General features: G+C 38.2%; 1 protein-coding gene across 1 annotated transcript; it reads right to left on the reverse strand.

Annotated features, from left to right (window-relative positions):
• Window positions 1-13191: 13191 nt before the first annotated feature.
• LOC107793302 (vacuolar protein sorting-associated protein 20 homolog 1) lies at window positions 13192-20419 on the reverse strand. The gene is made up of 6 exons (XM_016615634.2): window positions 20081-20419; window positions 18697-18849; window positions 18401-18553; window positions 16706-16789; window positions 13517-13670; window positions 13192-13434 (listed from the first exon to the last, which is right to left on the reverse strand). Exons 1-6 carry the CDS (start codon window positions 20180-20182, stop codon window positions 13409-13411), a joined length of 672 nt encoding a protein of 223 aa, XP_016471120.1. The 5' UTR covers window positions 20183-20419; the 3' UTR covers window positions 13192-13408.
• Between the last annotated feature and the right edge of the window lie 218 nt (window positions 20420-20637).

A 20637-nucleotide genomic window follows, 5' to 3' on the forward strand; every position in this document is an offset into this window, starting at 1 on the left:
CTCAGCCTGTACCCATCGAAGCAGCTTAGGTCCTGAAGTGGTTCATAGCCACTCTAATGCTTTAGGTCCCTCAAGTATGTTTGGTGGGCCTTTTGGAGAGTGTGGCCCAGACCGGTACATTCCTAGTGGAACCAGCCGTCTCTCAAGCTGGATGAGGAGCACACACTTCTGCTACTCACACCCCAGAGTAGATGGCTCCCCAGTATCAGACTTCAGCAGCCCAACTAGTTGGGGTGGTTCAGTCGGTTGTTGCGGCACAGGATGTTGATAGGCCCGCTTTGTCTTCTAAGGCTATGTTGACATTGGAAAAGTTAGGGTCTTTCCAGTTCACTTCAGTGGCACACCTTTAGTGTATTTTCTAGATCGTTGCCATGAGGTATTGCGGAACATGTGTATAGTTAAGACCAATGGGGTCGATTTTGCCGCATTACAAATGACTGGATCCGCCTGGAGATGGTGGAGAGATTATATGTTGACTAGACCAGTTGGGTCACCTGAACTTACCTAGGATCAGTTTTCACAGCTATTTCTAGAGAAGTTCATTCATGTCACTCTGAGAGAGGAGTACCGCAGGCTATTTGAGCGTCTTCAGCAGGGTAGTATGACCGTCTCCCAGTATAAGACTCGATTTGTGGACCTAGCTCTCCACGCCACGATCTTGCTTCCTAATGAGAGGGGGAGAGTGAGGAGATTTATTGATGTGCTCATGTACACTATCAAATGTTTTCAATGGCCAAGGAGACTGGGAGGGACATTTTTTTCTAGACGACCATAGATATTTCTAGACGGATCAAGTTGGTTCATGCTCACGAGAAGGGGATGGTGTCAGATAAGAGGCCTTGTCACTTCGGTAGGTTCAGTGGTGCCTCATCTGGAGGCAGGGGTTCTTTTGGTAGAGGCCATCCTCCTAGGCCGTTTCAGTTAGCTCTTCAGGTAGCCCACGGTACTTCGGGCGGTCGTGGTTATTACGGGTGTCGCTCTGAGTTGCCAGCATTCAGTGCACATTCAGCTCCTATCAGTGCACCACCACTCTAGAGTTACTACAATGGCTATTCAGACCGTTAGGGTCAGTCCTCATTTCAGCAGCCGAGGGTGTGCTTTGAGTGTGGGGGCATAGATCACATCAGGAGATATTGCCCTAGATTGGGAAGCAACAATTCTCAGCAAGGCTCTCATGCCATCATACCGACATCGGTTGCCCCACCGCCCACGCAGCCAGCTAGAGGTAGGGGTCAGGCAGCTAGAGGTGAAGGTCAGGCCGTTAGAGGTGGAGGCCATCCAGCTAGAGGCCATCCCAAAGACGTGGTTCAGAGTGGTGGAGCCAGCCCCGATGTTATGCTTTCCCGGCCAAGCTTGAGGCTGAGTCATCTAACGTCGTTATCACAAGTATTGTTCCAGTTTGCCATAGAGATGCTTCAGTTCTATTTTATCTGGGATCTACTTATTCATATATGTCATCCTATTTTGCTTCATATCTGGTTGTGGCTCTTGATTCTTTGAGTGCTCATGGGTATATGTCCATATCTGGTTAGCCATGATGGGGCTGCCTCGATGAGTGGAAGAGGGACTCTTGGCCACTCTACTAGTAGAGTTATTTCTTATGTGAAGGCTCGACGTATGGTCGAGAAGGGATGTCTATCTTATTTGGCCTATGTCTATGATTCTAGTGCGGAGATTCCTTACATGGATTCAGTACCAGTTGTTCGTGAGTTTCCGGAGGTGTTTCCTGTAGATCTGCTGGGGATACCACCCGACGAGGATATTGACTTCTGTATTGATTTGGCTCCGGGCACTCAGTCCATTTCTATCCCACCGTACCGTATGGCCCCGCCGGAGTTGAAGGAATTGAAAGATCAAGATTTTCTTGATAAGGGATTCATTAGACCTAGTGTCTCGCCTTGAGGTGCGCCCGTGATGTTCGTGAAGAAGAAAGATGGATCGATGAGTATGTGTATAGACTATCAGCAGTTGAACAAAGTCACTATCAAGAATAAGTATCCATTGCCGAAAATTAATGACCTATTTGATTAGCTTCAGGGTGCTAAATTGTTTTCAAAGATTGATTTGAGGTCTGGCTACCATCAGTAGAGGATTAGGACATTTGATATCCCTAAGATGGCTTTTCGAACTCGGTATGGGCATTATGAGTTCCTAGTGATGTCATTTGGGTTGACAAATGCTCCAGCAACATTCATGGACTTGATGAACCGGGTGTTCAAGCCCTACTTGGATTCTTTTGTGATCGTATTCATTGATGATATCTTGATTTACTCCCGCAGTCGAGAGGAGTATGAGCAGCATCTTCGGATTGTACTTCAGACTCTAAGAGATAGCCAGTTATATGCCAAGTTTTCAAAGTGTGAGTTTTTGTTAGACTCAGTCGCCTTTTGGGACATCTTGTATCGGCAGAGGGCATAAAAGTGGATCCTAAGAAGATTGAGGCAGTTTAGAACTATCCTAGACCTAATTCAGCTACAGAGATCCAGAGTTTCCTTGGTTTGGCGGGTTATTATCGCCGGTTCGTGGAGGGGTTTTCATCTATAGCAGCCCCATTGACTAGATTGACCCAGAAGGGTGCCCCGTTCAGATGGTCGGATGAGTGTGAGTTGAGCTTTCAGAAGCTCAAGACTACTTTGACTATGACGCAAGTGTTAGTGTTGCCCATTGGTTCAGGATCCTACACGGTGTATTGTGATGCATCTCGTATTGGGCTCGGTACAGTATTGATGAAAGATGGCAGAGTGATTGCATACGTTTTGGGGCAGTTAAAGGTTCATGAGAAGAATTACCCTTTTCATGACTTAGAGTTGGAAGCCATTGTTCATGCGCTGAAGATTTGGAGGCACTATCTTTACGGCATGTCATGCGAGGTATTCACAGATCATCTAAGTCTTCAGTAATTATTTAAACAAAAGGATCTCAATTTGAGGCAGATGAGCTGGTTGGAGTTTTTGAAAGACTATGATATCACCATTTTATATCATCCTGGGAAGGCCAATGTGGCGGTCGATGCTTTGAGTAGAAAGGCAGTGAGTATGGGTAGCCTTGCGTATATCCCAGTCGGTGAGAGTCTGCTTGCAGTAGATGTTCAAAATTTAGCCAACTAGGTCGTGAGGTTAGATATTTTAGAGCCTAGTCGTGTTTTAACTTGCACAGTCGCTCGGTCTTCCTTGTATGAGCGTGTCAGAGAGCGTCAGTATGATGATCCCCATTTATTTGTCTTTAAGGACACGGTGTGGCACGGTGGTGCCAAGCAGATTACTGTTGGAGATGATGGGGTTTTGAGGAAGCAGGGTCGTATTTGTGTGCCCAATGTGGATGGGCTTCGTGAGTTGATTCTTGAGGAGGCCCATAGTTATCGGTATTCTATTCATCCAGGTACTGCCAAGATGTATCAGGACTTGCGGTAGCATTATTGGTGGAGGAGGATAAAGAAGGATATAGTTGCATATGTAGCTCAGTGTCTAAATTGTCAGTAAGTAAAGTACGAGCATCAGAGGCCTGGTGGTTTGCGTCAGAGGTTAGAAATTCCTGAGTGGAAGTGGGAGCATATCATTATGGATTTTTTTGTTGGACCCCCACGGACTCAGAAGAAGTTCGACGCGTTATGGGTCATTGTGGACAAGTTGATCAAGTTAGCACATTTCGTTCCAGTGGCAGTTACCTATTCTTCAGAGCGGCTAGCTGAGATCTACATATGCGAGATCGTCCATCTTCGCGGTGTGCCCGTATCTATCATTTCAGATCGAGGTACGTAGTTCACCCCGCACTTATATAGGTTCATACAACATGAGTTGGCCATGCAGGTTGAGTTGAGTACAATATTTCATCCCCAGACAGACGAACAGTCCGAGCATACTATTCAAGTATTAAAGGATATGCTTCGCGCTTGCATTATGGATTTCAGGGGTTCTTGATATCAGTTCTTGCCACGTATGGAGTTTGCCTACAACAACATCTACCAGTCTAGCATTTAGATGGATCCCTATTAGGCATTGTACGAGAGGCGGTGTCGTTCGCCAGTTGGTTGGTTTGAGCCGGGGGAGGCTCGGTTATTGGGTACGAATTTAGTACAACATGCCTTGGATAAGGTCAAGATTATTCAGGATCGACTTCGCACCGCTCAGTCTAGGCAGAAGAGTTATGTCCCCCGTAGAGTTCGTGATATTGCATTCATGGTTGGGAGAGGGTATTGCTCCGGGTTTCACCCATCAATGGTGTGATAAGGTTCGGAAAGAAGGGCAAGTTGAGCCCTAGGTACATCAGACCCTTTGAGATTCTTGAGAGAGTGGGTGAGGTAGCCTACAAGCTCGCATTGCCACCTAGTTTATCAACAGTTAATCCGGTGTTCCATATGTCTATGCTCCGAAAGTATCACGGTGATCCGTCCCATGTGTTAGATTTTAGCTCAGTCCAATTGGACAAGGATTTGACTTATGAGGAGGAGTCGGTGGCTATTCTAACCTGGCAGGTCCGGCAGTTGAGGTCTAAGAGTTATCCTTCAGTTCAAGTGTAGTGGAGAGGTCAGCCGATCGAGTCAGCTATCTGGGAGTCTGAGTCGGACATGTAGAGTAGATATCCACACCTTTTCACCAGTCTAGGTACTTTTCTATGTCCGTTCGAGGACGAACATTTATTTTAGAGGTGGAGAATGTGATGACCCGATAGGTCATTTATAGTTTTAACCTTTATTTTTGTGTTCTGAAACCTCGAATAGCTCTGTTTAGCCTTCCTTGTTTTGCGTGCGCAATTCGTGTCCCTTTTCCGGAAGGTTTTTATGAGAAAGTTGATGAAAATGTGAAATCGTGCCTTAAAACTCATTTCAATTGACTTCGGTCAACGTTTTGAGAATACGGACCCGGATCAGTGTTTTAAGGGTCCATGTGGGTCTGTATCGTTATTTGAGACTTAAACGTATGGACGGAATCAAATTCGGAAGTCCCTAACTTAATTTAACATAATTTATTGAAAACTGGAAGTTTAAAGGTTTAAAGAATTCATAAGTTTGACCGTAGTTTGACTTTAATGTTACCGTGTTCGGATTTCGATTCCAGAACTTGGTATAGGTTTGTTTCAGTATTTATTAGTTGTGTGCAAAATTTGGTGCAAAGCGGAGTTGATTTGACGTGATTCATATGCCTGGTTGAAAAATTATAAGTCCTTAAGTTTCATTGAATATTTCATTCGTTTTGGTGTCCGATTCGTAGTTCTAGGTGTTATTTTGGTGTTTTTATCACGTGAGCGAGTTCGTATGATATTTTTGGACTTGTGTGCATATTTGGTTTGGAGCTGATAAGTGGTGATTTTACCACTCATCTTAGTCTATTTTCCTTAGTTTTTGTGACCTTTAATTATAAAATGAGGTAATTTATGGTGTGCATTGATAGATTTTCAGGTACAATGAACCTTGAAGAGAATTAAAATCAAATGAAGTGAAATTGTGCAAAACAAAGAGTAAAAGAAGTGAAAATATTTCTAGTGGAATCGCATCTGCGAGAAAAGGGGCGCATCTGCGGAATGAGACTTGCAAGACAGGAATCGCATCTGCGATTGATGAACCGCTTCTGTGGACGCGCTTATGCGCTCTGTTAGCCGCTTCTGCGGAACAGCCATTTCCACCAATCTTCGCTTATGCGAGCAGGCATACGCATCTGCCGAACCGCACATGCGAGGATTCTTCCGCAGGTGCGGTCAATGGGTTTTTAGACCTGGGCAGTCTTGACAATTCACAATTTTCCCATTCCAAACCTATAAATACACGACCTAGCTTATGGTAAATAGACCTTTTTGGCTTATTTGCAGTCTCTTGACTAGAGAGCACAAGTATTTGAGCTAGGGTTCTTGCACACACACTTGGGACTTGAAGATTTGAAGCTTTTGGTTGAGAATTTCTTACCCATTTATTTTTATTTCTTCATTTCCTTGCTTTATATTGTATATCTAAGTGTGTAGTATTTTTTTCAACAATTGAATCTTATTTATGGGAATATTCGTATTTAAAGTGTGAATCAAATATCTTATTGTGCTTATGTATTGAATAATTTTTAATTATTATGAAGTGAGTTATTATTTCTTTAATTATTCTTGTTCTTTAATGTTTCCAAAGGGATTAGCTGACCCTAAGACTCGCCCATTCACATCGAATTAATTTTAGGAAAGATAATTTGGGGTTGGGAAAGATTAATTAACAAGAACTTGAGGCGTTAACCCTCACTTTATAGATTCTACCTAGGAATAGGATTGAACTACTTGTAGCCATATTCGGGTGTGCTTAATCTCTTAATTGTTTTAGGGATAATTCAATAAGGAAGTCTTGTTAGTCTTCGGAAGAAGCTAATATAGAATTATTACCCGAGGCTAATTAACATAAACTCGCTTATATTTATAAAATCGTGAAATACATTAGATCATTACTTGAGTGTAATTCCCCATGTATCCATGCTTGTAGCCATTGATCATTTTACTTGCTTTCTAGGTGAATTTACATTTTCGCAATTAGTTATAAATATTTTTCTCAAAAGTTTGGTTTAGCATAATAAGTGATAATTCTCTTACACGCCTAATCGCCTACATATTATTCTCTGTGAGATTCGACCCCGACTCATAGTTGGGTAAATTATATTGCATGAGACCATGTTCATTATCTTTTTAGTAGTTGATTTGGACGTCATCAGGAGCCCCGAGGGCTCGGGTGAGTTTCAGATAGGTCTGCAGATCTCGCATTTGCGAGAACTTAATCGCAAATGCGAGGTCAGGATCGCATATGTGAAAATGGTGGGGGCTAGGTCAGCTTCACTTTTGCGAAGTAAAGTACGCAGATGTGAAGGGGGGCAAGTTCGCATTTTCGAACTTTGTGTCGCATTTGCGACTAAAAGGCATACTAAGGTAGAATCGCATTTGCGAGTCGATTGTTCACATTTGCCACAACCTTGGTTTGCATTTGTGACAAAATTTGTCGCATTTGCGATGTCAACAAGCTCGGTGGTTTTTCGCATTTGCGAAGGATTGATCGCAATTGCGAACTTTGTGTCGCAATTGCGATAACTACAATTGGGTAAAAGAGGGAAAAACGGGAATTAGCTTATTTCTCTCTCTCAACCCTAAATACCATAGAGGCAATTTTTTCAAGAGCTTTTCTTCCTAAATTCATTGGTAAGTGACTCTCATCTACTTTCTTTTAATTACCCATTATATTTCATAAGATTTCAACATCAAATCTAGGATTTTCATGGTAGAAATTAGGGATTTGGGTAGAATTAGGAATTTTTGTAAAAATAATTGGGATTTAAACCTCGAATTGAGGTCGGATTTCGAATTGAATTGCATAATCGGGCTCGGGGGTGATCGGGTTTTGGTTCAAACCTCGGAATTTGACCAAGCAGGCCCGGGATTGACTTTTGTTGACTTTTTCAATAATAATCTAAATTAAACCTCCTTCATTCGTGGGTATTGAATCGTTTGGTTAATAATTTTCTAGATTTGGTTGGTTTGGAGGCTTGTTCGAAAGGTAAGGTCGTGGTTGAACTTTAAGTGGATTGCGGAGTGAGGTAAGTCTTGGGTTTAACCTTGATTTTATGTAATTAGGAACCCGTGAGCTATATGCTATGTGAATTACATGTGTAGTGGCGTATATGCGAGGTGACGAGTGTATATGCGCCGTCAAATTACTTGTTTCCATACTTTTCCGTATTTCATTAATTGCTTTACTCTATGATTTAACCATTACATTACTTGTTTTCCCTATCTTCATTGCTGCATATTATATTTTGTTTTATGCCATAATTGCTACATGCTTATTTGATTTCCATGCCATAATTGCTACTTACCATTTAGCATTTCCTGTATTAAATTGTCCATCCCCTCCCTGATTTCATACTTATTTACTACTTGTCTCCATTTGTTTCCCTCATATATCCAAATTATTGTATGCTTTGTTGCCTTATATTTCGTATTAATCGTTGCCTTCATTGAAGTAGTTTCACTTGTACATATTGTTAGAAGTAGATACCGTTGAGTTGGTAAAGTTAAGACATCCGAGTAGTTCGAGCCTCTTGATTATCATATTATTCTCCATTGCTCGTATATTTATTCTGTTGATGTATGATTTCTTGTAAATCTTAGTTATTAAGTTACCATTGTTAATTGACATTGCTTGGGGAGCGGGTTGCACGCCGCAATAAAAATTAAAAAGAAATAAATTAAAAAGGCGGAATAAGGATGGACTATGATATTGACAGATGATTATATGGAGGGGTCGGGTTGCTCGCCTCAGCGGATTGTTTAAAATCTATATTGTGGGATCGGGTTGCACGTTGCAACATGTTGATGAAAGTTATATTTGTTGCAATTGTTGAACTGGCCTCGGTTGTTAAGATGAGTTATATGACTGGTTATTTGGGACTCTCTACTGGTTGATTTGAGTTTCGTTGATATGACTTACCCGCTTTACTTCTATTCCTGTCTTTCTGTTATTATTGCGTACAGGTTAATGTAAGTGACCCGCCTTAGCCTCGTCACTACTTCGTCGAGGTTAGGCTCGGTACTTACAGAGTATATGGGGTCGGTTGTACTCATACTACACTCTGCACTTCTTGTACAGATACCAGAGTTGGTCCTAGCGGCGTACCGTATACTTGCTCGGATCCACCTACCCAGAGGAGACTTGAGGTATAGATACACGGTGTTCGTAACTCTGAAGTCTCCTTCTACTTCTTTTAGTTGTTCATTTGATTCAGATAGTTATGTTTATTTCAAACCACTATTTATAGTATCTTAGACGCTCATGTATTCGTGACACCAAATCCGGGGTTGTATTTGAATTTCGTCATGTATTAGCTTATTTATCTTGTTTCATACTATTCAATTTCTTTATTGTCATCGTAATTTGAAGTTTGTTAAAAATAGTTAATAAATACATCTAACGTTGACTTGCCTAGCAAGTGAAATGTTAGGTGCATCACGGTCCCAATGATGGGAATTTCGGGTCGTGAGACACCTTGATTATTATGTGTAAGCAGTGATATTTTATTTCCCTAGAGTAGTCATAGTTGAATTCTCAGACCACTTGACTTTGGAGTAGAGATTGTTGTTTTACTAAGTGATTGTTCAATGCAGAGCACACCTTCATTATGCATAATAGTCTCCCTTCGACTGGTAAACTCTCTTATTTTAATATTAAAATGAGTGGGAGAATATTGGTGTTAGTACATTTCAATATTAAAATTACAATATTAAAGTGCATTATTTCTTGTGAGATGGTGGTTATAAATTGGCAAGAAAGTGATCATTATTTTGATGTAACTCATGAAACCACTAATGTCATGATCTATCACTAATTATCCACTAAAGATTAAATTTTGTAACCACCAACTATGTTCTATAATTTTATTATCCCACTACCTTATTATTTATTTCATGGAAGATATTCTACACTTATAAATAGTGGTGTTTTTTCTTGTGTTGTAGATGGGAAAATATTGTAGTATGCATGTAAAAAGTGAAAATTGGTGTAGTGAAAAAGAGAGCTAAGAGAAGGATAAAATCTAAGTCTCCAACTTATTATCTACAAAAAAGAGTATTATTTTGTTGAAGGAAGGTGTTCATTTTGGTGGAGCTTTGGACTCAACAATTTATCCAGAGTTTGTTCGAGTCATACAACGTTGTCGGGCTATTGTATCCTGGAGGGGACAAGTCAAGAGTATTAATGCTGGAACGGTGAAGATGCTATCACAATGGGCTTGAATCTCCTTAAAGAGAGCAAGATATTTGCGCCTCAGCCTAAAGAATATTTATTTATTTTTCTTCATCTTATTTTCAATTGTAATTACTTGTAATTTTACCAACAATTTCAAGGAGATTCAAATTTTTTATGCAGTTAAAAAAATAGCGGATATCAAGATAAGTTTCACTCTCTTTATGAGATGGAAAGGTAAAAACTTTTCTACTTGTTTAGCTCAAGCGGAGAAAAGGTAAAAACTTTTTACCTTATATTTTTATGACTTTATGATTATATTATTTATGATTATGAATTTTCATAATTCTAGAAATAGTGGGGGTAAAAGAAATAAAAAATTCTTGCATAAAAATTTTGAATATTCATGCATGAGTGAAAGTTGATTAAATCAAAAGAATGTGATAAGTGCATCTATGATAAGTCTTGGAATAATTCACATCTTATTGTTTGCCTCTATGTTGATGACTTGTTAATATTTGGCTCTAACATAAATGTTATTGGAGAAACTAAAAAGCATACTAGTAGTGATTTTGACATGAAAGATTTGGATAAGGCAAATTTCATTCTTGGAATGAATATTACTGGAACATGTGATGGAATTTTGACCAGTCACATTATGTTGAGAAATTATTTACAAAATATAATTTTATTGATTGCAAGAATGTTGTAACCTCTTTTGCTTCAAGTATTCACTTATTTCCTGTACAAAGTGACAATGATGTGATAAATCAAAAGGAATATTTTAGCTTAATTGGAAGCTTGAGAATATGTGACTGGTTGCACTTGGCTAGATATTGCATACGCAGTAAGAGTACTTAGCAGGTTTACAAGCAAGCCAGGTAATGAACATTGGCATGCCATACCAAGAGTTATGAGGTATTTGCTTGGTACAAAAATCTATGACTTATTTTATAAAAAAATATCTTGTTGTACTCGAAGGCTTTTCTGATGCAAATTGAAATATTTTATCTGGTGATTCATGTTCTACTACAGGTTATATTTTTATTTTTGGGAGGTCGTGCTATTTGTTGGAAGCTAAAAAAAATTACCATGGAGGCTAAACTAATTGCTTTAGCTTCATCTAGTGAAGAAGCGGATTGGTTGAGAGATTTATTATTTTAAATTATTTATTTTGAAAAAATCAATTTCTTCTTTTAATTTATTGTGATAGCACCGCGGCTATTGGTAAAGTACAAAACCGTTATTACAACGGTAAGTCCATACCTATAGGGAGAAAAATATAATTTTGTGAGATATTTGACAAGTGATACTAGTAATGTTGATTATGTGATAATCTTGCAGATCCACTAACCAAGGCCTTGGCAACAGAAAGAGTCTGGAGCACATCGAGGGGGTGGGATTGAAGCCCATAAATTCATAAGTCATATATGAGGAAACCCAACCTAGGTATTAGAGATTCTATAACCAGGTTTAATGAGAAGAACGAATCATATGATGGCTTGGTTTGAAATGCACTATTATATTTATTATTGTTCCATCCTTATGATGTGAGTGCATTTATCCCAAGGACGGCTCTAATGTTACAAGAGGTAAGGCCTATACCTTAGGCCCCCAAATTTGGGGGGGCTATTTTTAAAAAATAAAAGGTTTATAGGTGTTTAAAAAATAATATTTAATACTTTTAATACAAAAGTAGAGTTTTAATATAAAAGGAAAGAAAGCTCTTTATACATATACAAATAAAGTAATAATTTGACTTACTTAAAATGGGTAGATGAATAGTTTTCCAACGTTCTAATTTTTTACTTTTTACTCCTTCATTAGAGAACGTGTAAAATTTTTACTCTCCCTTTCTTAATTTGTTCAAGCCAATCTTTTTTTTTTTTCCAATCTCTTCATATTTTAAAAACCTTACATATTTTTTGTCTTTCTCTTTATTACTCTTACTCACATTCTTTCTCCAAAATTTTATAAGTGTTCAATAATACTTTTAAACTTCCAATAGTTTTATACTTCTATTGCTCTATAATATCTTATCTAAAATCAACGATATCTCAAGAAAGACTAATGGAGTCGTCTATAATACCGATTGAAAAAGAATTATTAGAAAAAATTGATTATAAAAAAGATCATTAATAACTTTCTATCTCAAAAAGTTAGAAGATTAGATTTCAAATAACAATATATCTTATAACTTCCTTTTAAAAATTTAGGCCTCGTATTAAAGTTTGGCCTTAGGCCTCCCATGTGCTTGAGCCGCCCCTAATTTATCCTGTAACGATTTGTGAGGTTGAATTTTATTAATTCTTAATGAAAATATGTAGCTCGTATGAGTGGGGTGTTAGAGTTACAGGAGCACCCTTGACAGATTTCACCTATGTGAGTGTGGAAGTAGGCCGCTTCCTATAAGAATTGGGCTTATTCTAAAAAACTCATGAAAACGGGGATAGCACAAGGCCGTAATGTGTTGGCTGATAAAGCTCATGTCAACACCTTGATTATTATATGTAAGCAGTGATATTTTATTTCCCTAAAGCAGTCATAGTTCAAGTCTGAGACCACTACTGACTCTGGAGTAGAGATTGTTGTTTTACTAAGCGGAGGTTCAATGCAGAGCACACCTTCATTATGCATAATAGTTTCCCTTCAAATGGTAAACTCTCTTATTTTAATATTTAAATGAGTGGGGGAATATTGGTGTTAGTACATTTTAATATTAAAATTATAATATTAAAGTGCATTATTTCTTGTGAGATAGTTGTTATAAATTGGCAAGAAAGTGATCATTATTTTGGTGTAACTCATGAAACCACTAATGTCATGATCTATCACTAATTACCCACAAAAGATTAAATTTTGTAACCACCAACTATGTTCTACAATTTTATTATCCCACTACCTTATTATTTATTTCATGGAAGATATTCTACACCTATAAATAGTGGTGTTTTTCCTTGTGTTGTAGATGGGAAAATATTGTAGTGTGCATGTAAAAAGTGAAAATTGGTGTAGTGAAAAAGAGAGTTAAGAGAAGGATAAAATCTAAGTCTCCAACTTATTATCTACAAAAAAGAGTATTATTTTATTGAAGGAAGGTGTTCATTTTGGTGGAGCTTTGGACTCAACAACTTGTCCAGAGTTTGTTCGAGTCATACAACGTTGTCGGGTTGTTGTATCCTGGAGAGGACAAGTCAAGAGTATTACTACTGGACCGGTGAAGATGCTACCACAATGGGCTTGAATATCTTTAAAGAGAGCGAGATATCCGCTCCTCAACCTGAAGAATATTTATTTATTTTTCTTCATCTTATTTTCAACTGTAATTACTTGCAATTTCACAAACACTTTCTTATCCAATATCAATCCAGGGTATTAGGGTAAGCATGTAACCTAGCCACTTCGTTCATCAAAACTAGACTGGCTTAGATTGTACTAAGCCATAACAATGTATGGAGATTAACAGAAGGGAAAATGTCAGATGTGACAATCAATAATACTGGTAACTGACTTAGAATGTGTCTATATGACAGAAAACACACTGTACAAATATGATATCTCGAATCTTACGTCAGAAATAGAAATAAGACGACAATCTGTAGAGTCACAAGAGAGAATGCAAAAACCTGCTAACTGTATAAATTACATGAATTAGAAATCCTTTTTAACATCAAGAGGACTTCAATAGCATGAAACTTGAACCAAGATGCGACGAGATCAAGCAGGTAATGGTTCCTCCATAACTGACAAAAAAGATTATCAGAAGACATAGTTTATGCAGATAAAGCATGCTTGTATAGATTCAAGTAAGAGAAATGGAGAAACCTTTCTTTCGCACAGTAACTCCTGCTGAAGTATCTTCACCATCCTCAGTAACAGCATCTGCAATGACTGGAGCTTTTGTAGGTACATCAGGAAGATCCAGTTTCTCTTCCACATTTTCAGCAGAAGGAACTTCTGGCAGATCTTGCACAGTTAACTACAAAAAAGTTTAGGCATCAAGTAAATGTTAATAATTCAGGTAAAAAAGGAACGACATTGATGTTAGCCAGAAACTGGAGAGTGGAAATAGAAAATGATCAACTGAGAGGTATTGGAAGAAAACTAAGGAAAAAAAGGAAAAGAAAATATTTTACAACTAAAATATCTTCTTTCCTGACATTTTAAAAATATAATATAACTTCAGTATAAGAAAGTATTTAACAATTCTACAGAGCTAGCAACTTCTACGTGTATGTTCTCTGTCTAGGTCGAGATGAATGGAAGATGCTTCTGGAACTAGTTTTTGATAGGGTCTATCTTAGCTCGAAGGAAAGAACAACCAAAGTTACACCCCTAGGTTGCAGCACGTCCGATCGTTAACTCCTCGCGCCGCTGCCGCCGTTTCTAGGACCGACCGACGCCTCACCTGCACAGGTACCTACGTAGTGTAGTCTCGGTCGCACATTCAACATAGCGTTCGGACTCATGTGCCTTCCATAACCAGGGGTATTCGAGCCTGCTGCTTAACATTTCTCACTAGACTTATTCTTTACTGGACATCTTTTCGGTGGTAAAATCAATCCACAACCTATGATGATTAACACCGGACGTGCAGAAGATAGGCTTTGCTAGCAGCTTCTGACGCTTGACTCTTGAAACAAGAATAACAGAATCTGCCTATGTCACTGAAGTTTGTAAACGAAATCCGAAAAAAATTGTGCCAAACTATTTTTTTGTGGGATGAAATAAGAGAACAAATTGACAGCTAATTTAAGATAATCTTATCATGCTGAGGGAAATGAAACACTGCACAAACAATCAGTTGCAAACACATTCTCGTGCAGCGAATTCTTTCCATTTCTCAATTCAAGTACCGTTTGTTACCACCAAATACATCAGACTGGTGATGACAAGAGATCACACAAATAATGCCTATGATAGTATCAGTATATCAGCGGTGAGGAAAATAAAAGTTTATCAATACAGTTGTTAATAATTCCATCTTTTGCTCTTCCAAATGAAGGAGAAAGCATCAAGAGAACAGTTTCTAGCAGGCTTACAGTTGTCTCGTAAGAGTTTCATCTATGTGGCTTGAGAAAAAGCTTTTGAATTTTTTTCAAATAGAACAAGATAGTAAGCACAGAGACACCTACTTCAGAAAAATACATTCAAACGTTTTGTCATTTACTAATTGTAGACACAAGTAACTAGCTACATTGCACGCCGTCAGGCTGGATATTGGAATCAATCATTTAAGTGTGGTATCTCTTCACTGAATGAGAGGGAGATATAGAGCGGTGCATGCCTCTCCTGGAGGCACACCTAAAAGCAAAGGTGAGTACCTCACGTGAAGGAGCAAATACCTCAGTAATGCTCATATTGATGCATTTTTGTTACATCTCGACACTAGCTCTGAGGCATGTCTCGGCTTTCCTTTTCCAGAAGTTGGTATGGATCATAGTGGCCCGCATTAGAAACCAAGAAAGTGGAGAGCTGTGGGGTTTCAAGGGCATGTACAGACCGGTGGGCAAGGGGTCTAAGGAAGGTTATTGGGAGGACATGTCTTTTTCTCCGATGGAGTGGTATATTCCTTGGGTTTTATGAGAGGACTTCAATACTATAAGGTTCCCCAAGGAAAGAATGATGTGTAGGACAATGACTAGTGCAATGGATGATCTTTCGGAACTTATCTCTATATAATTATCTTCTTGTTGATCTTCCATAAAGGGACAAGATGCACATGAGCCAAGGCGGAGGACTCAACATCAAAATTTGACAGATTCTTGGAGTTCTTAGCATGGGAAAAGTTGTCACCGAATGTGCTCAGATTCCATTCCCAGCTCAAACCACTCACCTATCATGCTAGACGGAAGTAAAGGTAGATGCATGAGAGCCCCTTTTAAATTCGAGAACCTGCGACTGAAGGCAATGAATATCAAAGGCAAAGTAACAAGATAGTAGAGTAGCTACGAGGTAATGGACAAACAATCATTTCAGCTTGCTAAGAAGATGAAGATGCTAAAAGGGGTTATCAGTGTGTGGAATAGAGATGTTTTGAGGTGGGCAGAGGTGAATATAAATGTATTACACAAATGAGCTAGTGAGGTGGAGAGAGTGAAAGAGGGAGGGAGTTGGGGGAGGGGGAATGAGAGAGAGGAAGGACTTGAAAAGACAGCAAGCTATGCCAACAAAGCCGAAGAGGAGAAACAAGCTTGAAACAAATTGAGAGTGTTGTTGTGGGAAAAGGAAACTTTAATACAAAATTCTTCAATAAGGCAGCAGTAGCGAATGGGAAGAGAAAAATTTCAGAGTTTGTGGGAGTGAACATGTGGTTTTTGAGAGGAGTAGGTTAAAGATGCAATAGTGGGATTTTATGTATTATCCACAGAGGAGGCTGGTTTGAGGACTAAGTTAGGAAGGCTCGAGTTCCACCTAATAGAGGAGAATAAGAGGGAGTGGTTGAAGAGAGCGGAAAACAAGAGGATAGGTGGTGCTTACAATCACACAAACTGGTACCTGGACTTCATAATGTAGAAGATGAGTTTTAGGATAGGTGAAGTGATCAGGTAGCGGATTCATGGTTCGGTTTTCATCTAAACAGAAACCAAACCAACTATATGGGTTTGTTAAAAATACTAACCAAACCAAACCAATTATATGAGTTTGTTAAATATACAAACCATACCAAACCAAATAGAGTCGATAAGACACAACGGGCGTATATGTTGCCCATTAGCGCTAATGTGGGAAAGAAATAAGAACTTTTAATGGGATAGAGAATGACTTCATGCGTTTGAGGAGTAGTCTCTTGTTGCTAGTTTCCTTTTGTGTACCATGAGATTTCAATTTGAATAGAAGACATTTCTATGGAGAATCATACATTTTTTGTAGGTTCTCTACTTTTGCTGTACTACTTGTATATGGGAGTTGTTCCCAGTATTAATAAATTTATTTACCTATATAAGGAAATTGGTTGAAAAAATAATAAAAAAGAGCTTTAGCACAAAATTCTTGCACTAAAAGCAAACTGACCTGAGATTCCAGATTCTCAAATTCGGCTAAAACTTCATCTTCATCTTCTGCAGATAGCTTCTCTCCAAGAATTGCATTGATTTCCTGCAAAAAGGTAATAGCAGTCAAGTAGCCAAACCAAAGGAAGTTAAAAAGGGAGAATGCTGTACAGTAAGCTGATATCTTTCGAGATAGCACTTGTTATTCACTACGAGAAAATAAGCAGCCGCAGGAACATACAAAATAGTAGAACATTTCTGTCTATCAAACTGAGTATTGTAAATTCAGAAAAGAGAAGAAAAAGCATGAAGATAGGTGGAGAAAGAAATGAAAACGGAAGTGTAGGAGTGAAAAAGTCCACCAGCATATAATCAACCCCCTAATCTTCATATGTTGCACCTAGTAAAATCACAAGCTAGAAGACCAAGGTGCATGAGTGATGAGCTTTCACCTATCAAAATTACTAATTTTGCATGGAAACAGTTTAAAATTAGTTAGCAAAAAAGAAGTTATGGACATGGTTAGGTAGTAAGTGCAAGTGACTAATTGAGAACAACTCCCTGGGACCTCACCAGAAACAATGAGAACACGCAATAAAAAAAAGAATTTTCTTTTTGAAGCTCTAGAAAACCTCAAAATAAAAAGGTCTACTCCTTAATCAAGTCCCCGATGAAGATAAAAAGGGTGTCCTAGTGCATTGTAGATTCTTATTTGAGACGTATTATTTGATGATGCCATGTGAACTGCCAAAAACATGTGAAATGCATGGCTAACCTAGTGATGAAAGTATTTAAGGGGAATGGAGCAGGCTACAATGAGACAAAAGATCCCTTTATTTTTGTTTTCATGACGCTAGTGTCAAGGCGATCTTGTGTGCACCTCGACTGTTCCGCCGGGTACCTGCTATCTCCTACCAGCACAAGCACCGAGTAACTCTGCCCACCAAGGCTTAGGCAAATGGGAAGAAATCACCTAGTGTTAGACCTCATGGTTCTACGCCCACTCAATTGACCACTAGCTCATATCCTTGGGTGTATAGAGACAACAGATCTTCTTTAAAAAGAGATTCGATTTTGAACTCTTATGTCCATGTCAACAAACAATTCGAAATACCTCTACTGTTTTAGAATAGGTCCATACTTATGAGCATGTGATGACAACAATACTGATCGGAAAAGCAAAGATGGTGGAAATAGGGAGATAAGAGAGAGGAGCAGGATTTACATCAATTAAGGGAATCTTCCTCACGTATATTGCTTAGAAGGAGAAATTATCTGATTCATATGCACTACGACCCTTCCCTTATTCAACGTTGATGAAAAAATTCTGCTATGATCATTAAAAGTCTTTATTTTAATATAGCCCAAACATATCTCTAAGTATCCCCATAATTAGCACCATTTGAAGATGAAAGAAACCACAGAGCAATATTAGTCGATTGGCTATTATCTATGACAAGTAACCTTTAAAAGGTTATATGGAAGTAAGATTATTTTCTCAAAATACCATTCTATCATTTCAAATGAGCATTTCAAAAGTTTGAAAAGAAATGCAGATTTGACATCAGACGGACAATTATTTGACATTTGAACTATCAGAATGAAGTGTATTAAACTGATGGATGTATAAACATTTAGGGAAGTAGACCCTGAAATTTTCAAGCGGGGAATTTTCTATTTTTAGACAAGAAAAGAACCATATTGTGAAAGAGCTTACATCTTGATAAGCTTTTGCCTCTGCTGTATCATCCATTAACTTCTGAACATCCTCCAGGTTGATCTCACATTGAATTGCTTTAATTGCATTATTTCCGGTTTTCAAACTCTCAAACACAGCCTTCTGCTTGCTTGCTAGTTCTATATCTGCCAACTAAACAAATTTGCATCCCAAGTCAGAAAGAAAATGAATATTTTTTTTTTTGAAACTGGCAGAAAGCAAATGAATATGCTTAATAGAAAGAATACCAACGTATGGTGACAAGTATGGAACTATATTTAAAAAGAATTGCTTACTTGCTGCTCAACATTTATGAGCCAGACATCAACTTGCTTTAATAATTCTTCCTGCACTTTTTTCTTTTTTAATGCTAAAAGGGCTCTATCTTTCTTCTTTTCACGTAGCAAGTCCCTCGCAGCTTGTTTCTCAGCTTCAATGACAGCATCCAGCTGAAAGCAATAACAGAAAGTTGCGACTGGCATGAGACCAACATGTGAATCGGTAATCTTTTTTTTCTTAGTTTAAGATTCTGAACAATTGCACTTTACTAAGAAAAAAGATTCTACAAAAATGGAGATCGTTTAAGCTCTCATGGATGACCACCTTATCTCTCTTTCTTGGAACTCCAAGAACTTAATCTACCTCATACAAAATCCGACATAAAAGCCTTTACATGGTGCCTAATTTATGGGGAGAAAACACTAGCTGTTACAGATTTTGAAGCACAAAACAATGATCTACAGGTGTAAAAAGGGGGGAAAAAGAGCCCAGTTCAGTTTGTTCTAGCATTATGTCTTTTCAAGGATCTGTGATGGAGGTTGTCTTGTACCTCGGGGAAACTGCAGAGTCACACACAGCAGGTTGAGCAACCTTTTTATATCACTAAATATAAAATTCATGAACTTGAATAAAAAGAGTGATGAACTCTAATTTCTTAATAAAGGAGAAGAACGAGAATTCAAACCAAGTACAAAGGACCTCTCTAATCTCTGGAAAACAAAAGAAGGTGAAGGGATCAAGGTGAGAGAAGCATGCTTCCTGATGTAAGTAGTAACACTGATATCGAATTGTGCCGCGCTGATATAACAACCAAAAAGATACTACTTGCAAGAGGCGGACCTATGTGTTATAGTGAGGGGTCACCGGACCCCATAAGTTTCGGCAGAAATCCTGTATATGTATATGTATATGTATATACCTTGAAAATGGTTAATTTAAAGCACTTGGTACCCTGAACAGTAAAAGCCTTTAGGGGGCACTGGTTGAGCAGAATAATGTGGCGTAAAATTCCTGGGTCCGCCTCTGGTTGCAACTTCTGATCATCACTTTACAACAGAAATATTGTATGTACATATGTCCCTCTCTGTGTGTATGAATTTGTGAAGAAAACTAAGAGCCTTACTCCTGGGATATCCTCCAAAAGGATGAACCCAACAACTATGCCTCACTCTCAAACAAGTTCGGCTCGGCTATATGAATCTCACTGACCATGATTCTACCAGCAAATGAGTTGATAAAATTAGGCAGTCTAAATTAAATACTTTATTAAATACTAGCACAACAAAAGTAAAAGTGCATTTAAACACAAAACAGAACAACAGAAAAGAGAAAAACAAGAAAGCCAGAACCTTTCTCAATGAATCCATAAACAATTGGATTATACAATAAAAGGGTATACACCTGTTGCTGATATTGTGCAAGTTTACGCCGTTGGGTCTTCAAAGCCAGAATTGCTTTATCTACTTCTGTGATCTTGGGTTTCTTGACAAATATATTTCCCATTTTTCAAATTTAACACCCACAAAAAAAAAATCCCAAAGGGGCTGTAAAAAGAATGAATTTTTCTATTTTCAAACTGATGATTCTGCTATAGTTATGAGGTTTTGCATATTTAAAGCAAAACCCTTTGGTCAAAATGTAGAACCCCTCCTTTGAAAATCCGTAATTGATCTCCTTCGGAGATGGGAGAGGCCTTGTTGGATGATGGAGTTTGAGATTAAGGGGGCCAATTTTGACAATATGAAGAAATTACTAAATGGGGAATAGAAAAGAAAAGTTTGGACTTTGGAATATAATTTTACAAAGATTCCTAGCAAGGCAACAAGGAAGAAATTATTCATTGAGAATAAGATTATTAAGTTAATATTTTCGATTATCACAACGTTAAACAAATGAGTATATATTTTATATTTAGAAGTTTTAAATATCACATTTTATCTATAGTCATACAAATATTC

This window comes from Nicotiana tabacum, chromosome 15, assembly GCF_000715075.1.
Source record: "Nicotiana tabacum cultivar K326 chromosome 15, ASM71507v2, whole genome shotgun sequence".
In the NCBI taxonomy this organism is placed as follows: Eukaryota; Viridiplantae; Streptophyta; class Magnoliopsida; order Solanales; family Solanaceae; genus Nicotiana; species Nicotiana tabacum.